General features: G+C 39.9%; 1 protein-coding gene across 1 annotated transcript in view; it reads right to left on the bottom strand.

Moving 5' to 3' along the window:
- Positions 1-1133: 1133 nt before the first annotated feature.
- Positions 1134-8022, bottom strand: part of LOC149262595 (proteasome subunit alpha type-1-B-like) — a 33113-nt gene continuing 26224 nt past the window's right edge. Inside the window, exon 2 of the mRNA XM_089424940.1 lies at positions 1134-1786. Within this exon, the coding sequence (XP_089281066.1) occupies positions 1328-1786 (459 nt within the window). The 3' untranslated portion in view covers positions 1134-1327. The remainder of the gene's footprint in view (positions 1787-8022) is intronic.

The raw sequence follows: 8022 nt of genomic DNA, 5'->3' as shown, positions 1-8022 counted from the left end.
CATTTCTACAGTATATTATGAAACGTGTAGCCTGTCCATGTGGGCTTTTGATGTCTGGACATATACTGATATTGTTTGTAAAAGGGAACACTAATAGAAATAGAAATCTCTTCCCGAGCAGCAATTCTCACTTTGAACATATTCCTGGAGCGTCAGGAATATAATCACACGTTCAATTAGAGAAACAGATAAAAATAGATCAATTCAGTCCTCGTGAATATATCTGTGAAATAAAACGACCAATTTAATCACATTCGACAAAATAAAACATTAACCGAATCACGTCTTAACGCATTTCAATTTCAGTGGGAACAAGATTTGTCATGCAGCATAAGAGGCCAAGTATCAAACTCACTTTTAGTTTTAACCCAGCCAAGTTCTTAGAAGATTTTGTAGAATTGTTACTGAAAAGAGAGTGAAATGTTCTTACAGCCATCAAGTAAAAAGACTGTGCCCTGCTTCCTTCTGGGGACTTTTACAAGGTTTACAACTAAAGTGTGCATGTTGTGTTAAAACACACATGTTCTAATCATTTAATATACTTACTATGCATCCATTAAATCACTTTTCGGAGATGAAGTAACAAGTTCAAAACAAATAGTTGTGTCTGGCATCAAACTACATAAATAAATTGAGATTAACCATTAAGATTAACAGGAGATGCCCATAGATGGGCTAGTTACAAGAAAATCAATTGCTTTAATGCTATGTAGCTATACATCCATAAAGTAGAGACGAAAAACTTAACCTGCTCTATCAAGTGCCTATATACTTAGAATAGCAGTAATAAAATAGCCAGAACAAGTTGAAGGATTTATTTGGAGCTACTCTGCTATAAGTTCATGTAAACAAATCACACCAATACGAAGGTAAAGCCGAAAACACAAAGCCTACACATGATGCCATTATCTTAATTACATATTAGATTATTTCTCAAATGATTGCCACACTGCTGAAACTTGAAATCAACAGTAGACAACTACTCACAAAAAGGTGGGCTTTTTTTCCTCTGATAGCATAGATAAATGGAAGTATTTCGTATTTCAATAACATGGTGATTTAAGAGAAACCTCCAAACACTTTAATATCAATACTGGAAATGTCACTATGTGGAATCGGTAAAGATATCAAAATGCAAACCAACAAGAAATTTATCATGATAATTTATAGTATTATACTTGTAGAGACAAGTCCAGCAACTAACAGGATAAAATAATCAGAAAATCTTGTCATACCATAATTCACCCTAACATTTGAAGCTTTCTTCCTTGCCTGCTTCTTCCTAAATGGAATAGGTCATATAATCTAAACAAATGACTTCCCAAAATTAGGTCTCCATGGGGGCTACAGCTTGATCTGTATCATCTTGAACAGCTTCTTGTTCACCTTCAACTGGAGCCACATCTACTGGAGGTTCATCTGTCCTATCTTCCAGTGAGTCAATAATCTGTTGTACTGTTTTGGAGTCAAGAGTGTTGAATGCCTCACCAATTCCAAGAACAGCGACATTGCAATTAGAACCATTCAGTTTTCCTTCTGCTAATGCTTCCCTGACTGAAATAATCCCATGACGAATAAGTTCATCACGTGAGCACTCTGGGAATGTCTCGAACTTCCTTTCTAGGTAAGTTTTTGCTGCTTGGGAGCGAGCACCAATGGCAAATGCTTGATACTCAAAATAATTTCCAGAAGGGCAATTCTGATAAAGATGGGGTCCTGTTTCATCTAATCCAGCCACAAGTAGACCCACACCATATGGTCGTGTCCAAGACCTCTGTGTGCAGACCTGCCAAGATATGCAAAGTGATCAGATCTCAATTCCAGTAACGGGTTTAGATATCCACGGTTTCTCCCGCTACGTTTTGGGAATATATAGTTTATGCTGGATGGATTAGAAAGCATCCATACATTCTACTATAGGATGATTTCTTCCGATCTCCAGAATGAATCTGAATTACAAACAAATCTAGACTAAACATAGAATCATTAATGCTGTCTGGCAATTGTCATGGCACGATGCAATATAATTCATGCTGGACAGAGATTAGAAAAAGCATCCATACATGCTACTGTAGGATGATTTTTTCCATTTTCAAAATTGAATCTCAAATACTAGTAAATATGAGCCTAAACATGTCATTAGTACATCCTGAGTCCTGACGAATTGTCTCTACAACAATGCAATGAAAACTAGATAGTATGTAGAAATTCCTCGAAATTCTGCAACTGCTTAATGAACAATTCTGAAAACTAGTTTCTATTCACAAGACACGGAATTTCTCCACTAATTTGCAGCCAAATAGAACAGAAATAAATCAGTCACACAATGGCAAAAACACACTACTTTTTCTAGGGAACCTGTTAATTTTATGGTATGTTCTATGCTTGCAACAATCACTTCAATGGCTTATAAGCCCAATAGCAATTTCATTTTAGATTCCAATAGCAACCACCATAAACTTCAGCAATCACTTAGCATATACTTTATATCATCATTGACTGTAACTGTAGATAGAATGTCATCAACAATATGCACAAGAAGACAACCCAAGACAATGAACACAGAGATTTAGGCTAATGCCAGGGAAAAACCTCACAAGGGGGAAAACCCAACCAATCCTTCTTATTGATTAGAATCAAATGTTCAACAAAGAAAGAATATCCAATTTAGTACAATGACAATAAACAAGAAGCCCAAAACTGATCAATAATAATTCTGTTCAAGTCTGCAAATTCTGTAGATAGCAGCAGTCAACATGTCCTAACCAGTCAAGTCAACAGAGGTCAAATACCAGTCAAACAGCCCCCAAAATTCTCGGTCAGGACAGCAGGAAACTCAGCCTCTTCAACAGGTCAAAGTCAACCCAAAACAGAGATGAAAAATCAGTCAAATTTAGTCAAAGTCAGCAGTCCAGCCTGCAGTCAACACTAGTCAACCTGCCCAGAAAACCTCAGAATCTGTGCCAGAAGATGCGGCCTGCCCAAACAGAGAATATTCTGCAAAAATCGCAGTCAAACAGTGCCAAAATCACCTTTGTCAATGCTGGTCAAAGTCATCTGCAGAAAGTCAACACAGAAAACAGAGCTGCCACGAAATCCTTTGTATGTGTGGAGAGAAGATGCTGCCTCACATTGTACGAACCAATCAGATGATGAGAGAGGAATGTGTGAGATTGAGATTCCAAAATGAGGAGGCCTTTAGGTGTATTTATAGTGGTTAACATGGGGTCAAAAGAAATATATGTTCGCCTAATAGGCCGACTTGAAGAAGGGCAGACTTGTGGAGATGAGACCGACATGAAAATGACGAATTTGTAGGTGTGCAAAAATTCTAATTTTCAAGGTGAAAGAAGATGCCATCAAGGGTGATCCAAATATGTACAGAACCATCAAGGGAGGGGCTTCCAAGAGAAAGAATCAGCCCCTAGTTTCACTCTTTAACACTCCCTCTCAACTAGGGAGTAATTCCATCTAAGAACATCTGTCCACTATTATGCCATCATGACCATCATGTACCATCTCTGCAACTTGTCTCGTCTCCACTGAAGATTGATATCATAGCTCAATAAGAAAGGATTGAAAGAGGGTGGGTCACAAGACCCTACCACCACCCTTGCCAAAATAGCAGAGGCAAGTCCTCATATCTAGGGGATAGAACCCCTCCATGTTACTTGGGAGCGGGAGCGGGAGCGACCATTTTCAGAAGCTCCCGGTTTGGGAGCGAATCCGGGAGCGATTTTTTTTAAATATATATATTTTTTATATTTTTTAATTTTTGATACATATATGTCAACAAAAACATGTAGAATGATGAATTAGACATAAAAAACATAAAAAAACATAGATTGATCATTGAGCCATATCACATCAATCATCTAGAAATTATAATCGTCATCAACCATGTCCACAAGTTAGTAAAATACATATTACAACTGCAACATATTGAGTCTTATAAATCATGATTCATCAAATTCAATATTAAAGTTTCAACTTCAAGCTTTCAGAATTGAAAATTCAATAACATTTATCATCATTGATCACCAAAGTTGTACTTGTAAGCTAAGTTTAACCATTACAAGAAGTAATATTGAAGATATTTCTAAGTCCTAACTTCTAACTGTTAACATGATATGAAATGTTAAAAATTTATAAAATGAAACATGAATAATGAGATGAAATGAAACAACTTTAGTCTTTCACAAAGCATCATATTCATAATTCACAATCATTACCAATGAGTTATAATTGCCAAGGCCCAACTTCAAACTTCAAATTTTCATTGTCACAGTGATATAATGTTTACAAAAAATATCATAATGATATGAAAGAGTCAAGAGTCAAGAGTCAAGGACTCAAAACTCAACAGTTATGAAAACTAAAGTCTAATAGAAACTAAAAAAGACAAGTAAACTGTAAATCTACATGTGGCCCTTGCCACGAGAGTCTCCAGGAGTATAAGCAGGTCGTGGTGGTCTTCTAGGAGTCTCCCGCACAGACCGACGACCAGAACTAGAACCTCCACGCGAGGGTGTAGATGGAGGTGGCGACAACAAAGGAACAAGACTCGGACCTCGAGCACTGCTACTGGATGGTGGAGGTGGAGGTGGAGGTGGAGGTGGCATGGTTGCTGCTTCATTTTCATCCCTTACAAGTTCCTCTTCTAGTTCTTCAATATGTACAATGCCATCCTCCAAATTGTCATCCTCTGGGTGATTGTCCCAAATTTTATATGTGGGATCCTCATTAGCCCGATCACAGTAATGACTCAACAACCTCAAGTTGTAGTGCACATAAACCAAGCTTTCTGCTCGGTTTTCATTGAGTCTGTTTCTTTTCACATTATGTATATAACTCTAGGTGCTCCAACACCTCTCTGCAGAAGAAGAATTTACAACCTGTGAAAGAACTTTTTTTGCCAATTTTGGCAAAAGTCCGTGGCCGCCATATGTTTCCCACCATGTGAGAGAATCAAATTTATCTTTGTCGTCCATTGCATGGAAGTTACCACACAAACCAGTGCCACTGAAGTATCTGCCTATTTCAAGGCGCACAGCTGCACATTCCTCCCTGTCAGGTACCAACTTTTCTAATGCTTCCAAATATCCTTTAGTTACCTCTTGATCTAAATGGGGTTTGGTCCTAACCCCACCCCCTGCTGCAGGTTGGCCCAACCAAGATGTAGAGTAGTATTTTGGCGTAAGGATATACGCCAAGCAATGTAGTGGAAGGTTAAGCCTATTCCATCGTTCACACACACAATCATGAATCAGTTTGTACAAGTTGGGATCTCTATTATGAACAATGTCTTTTATTTCCCCCAACATGGTATCCATTTGCTCATACACCTCGCCAATCACTGGTTTGTCTGTATCTGCAAACCGAATCATGTGATAAATTGGCTTGGTGAAATCCAATACCTGCCTCACAGTTGTCCAAAACTGCCCATCAAGAGCGGCCTCCTCCACCATTTCAAAACCTGCCATGTCAGCTACATTTGTAGCCCTTTCCTTTAACACCTGCCAATGTGGACTTGATACCATGCTAGCTAATGCCTCTCTTACCTTCAAAAGGCGCCTGAAGGTGAGGTAATAGCTACCAAATCTAGTCCTCGCAATCTTCAGCAACTCCAATCTCGAGTGACTGCGGAAAAGGCCATGGGTATTGCTATGATTTGTAATAAATTTTATCATTTGTTTTCCTTTCTTGTACAAATTACCAATCCATTGGTATTGTTCATTTTTGTTTTTGACAATATCATGCAACAGAAGGTTCAATGTGTGAACCAAACATCCAGACCAAAATATGTTCGGGTATTTATCCTCAATAATTGCTCCCGCTGCCTTACAATTAGGAGCATTATCAGTGATGACTTGGATGACATTGTATGGGCCAATACGCTCAATTGTTTCAAGTAATGCTTCTGCAATGTTGATGGCAGTCTTGAACTTGTCTGAGTAATCATGTGCACAGCTAGAAAGATGGGACCACTAACAGACACAGCAAGAACACTTATCAATGGCTTGCCTTTTACATTTGTCCATCCATCAGATACAATGGACACCCCATGGTCAGCCCAAGAACTTGTCATTTTATTCAAAGAATGTGATATTTTTGCTTTTTCATGATCAAGGCCAACGGTTCTTGCCTTGTCATACCCAGGGCTCTTGTATCCTTTAGGGGCATCATTTATGGCAGAAACCATTTCGTGCCAATAAGGTGAGCGTAGAACATTGAATGGTATCCCACATGCATAGAGAAACCTGTAAACTTTTGAATCCACATCATTCCTACACCCCTCATCAAGGAAATCTGATATGGTTCTACGCCTTAAAGATGATTACCCTGTGCCTCCATGTCCATATCCACTGCCTTGGGAGGATGCTAAAGGAGTTCTTTGTGATTGTGAGCTTGGTTCAAAGAAACCCCTTGATTTTTTTGTTCTGTATTGGGCTTCCTCCTCTTCCCTTATGTATTTGGCTCTATCTGCTGTTGACACCGCTGTACAAGTTTTGATTCCTATTTGTTTCTCTCCATCCCATGGCCTTTTCCTGCAGAGGTGTCTTCTAGCACGGGTGTATGAACCTGTGTAATCAGTGTTGCAATGGGGGCAATGAAATTTAGTGGTTCCACCCCCTCTCCCTGTTTCAGCCCTGTGAACATATTTCCACAATGGAGTTTGGTCTTGTTTAGTTTTTTGAGGGTCATGTTCACCCTCCTCCAGCTCCTCCTTACTGGGGTTTTCACCCATTTGACTTTCTCCGGCTTCTTCATCCACCTCTTCAGTTTGGGGCCCCCTCTGTTTCCTACTCTCCAGCACCATAATAACCATAAAAGGGACCAGGAAGAGGAAAATGCCAATAAATATAGCCAGGTCCATGGTGTTTGATGTTTGTAGGGTTTTGATTCTTGAATCTGCAAATTAATTTAATTTATTGGGATTAATTAATTTAATTTAAATACATGATCTTTAAACTCAAACAACTAAATTAAATTAACTAAATTAACTACCTAACCAGCTAAACTAACTAAATTACTAAGTTACTTACCTCTGCAGGCTTGCTCCTCGCTCCTTGGCACTTGCTCCTCGCTCCTCAGCACTTGCTCTTCGCTCCTTTGCTCTTGCTCCAACTCCAAACTCAAGCTCAATGAAGTTATAATGAATTTTTTTTGGCCCATTGGGCTTATAAAACTAAAAAAAAATTCTAATTTTTTTTTTTCGGGTCCGGCGGATTTTTTTTCCGCCGAACCGCTCCTGACCCAGCTCGAATCGCTCCCGGAGCGATTTTTAATGTCCGGGAGTGATCAGGGAGCGATCGCTCCCCGATCGCTCCCGGGCATTAAAAATCGCTTTGGGAGCGCCGAAGCGATCGCTCCCTGTGTTGCTCCCTAACAAACCAGGGAGCGCAAATTTTTTTAAGGGAGCGCGCTCCCGAACCACTCCCGCCCGGAGCACGATTCGGGAGCAGGTTCGAGGGGGGGGGGCGCTCCCCCGCAACACTGGAACCCCTACTAGGCTTGATCCTTAATGATCAAGTTGTTGAACATCATGCATCCTAGTCATAGGGAATATAGTAGTAACTGACACATCTGTCGGTAGTACTAATTAACCCTAACCACTTTTGCTAACTCATTGGCCAGATGATAGGTACTTCCCAAGAGTCCCAGACTACAAGGGTAGGATGTATGTTGGGGTATCCACAAGGGAAGGTGAACCACTCACCCTATGCTCACATGTTGTGGTATGTACTCCACAAAGGAAGGTGAACCACTCACCATGTGCTCATATAGTTCCAAGAAGTACCCCAAGCCCCTAGGAGCTCCCAGAGCTCAATGTCCAAAAGCGAGACCCTCATGGGGGGGTCTTTCCACGACTCCAAGTCTCTCTCTGAAGGCTAAAAACTTGGCCTTTCCCAAAGGCCTTGTGGGGATGAAATCAATTTGTTCATCCAACCTGATGCGTTGGAGCCTTATTGCTCCCTGTTGTACCATATCTCGAATAAAATGGTACTTAATATCAAAATG

The sequence above is a fragment of the Pinus tabuliformis genome, chromosome 6 (genome assembly GCF_031772625.1).
Source record: "Pinus tabuliformis cultivar Carrire ecotype Pingquan chromosome 6, CPIR1, whole genome shotgun sequence".
NCBI classification, from domain to species: Eukaryota; Viridiplantae; Streptophyta; class Pinopsida; order Pinales; family Pinaceae; genus Pinus; species Pinus tabuliformis.
The sequence above is the reverse complement of the archived record's forward strand: the minus strand, read 5'-3'. Positions and strand labels throughout refer to the sequence as shown.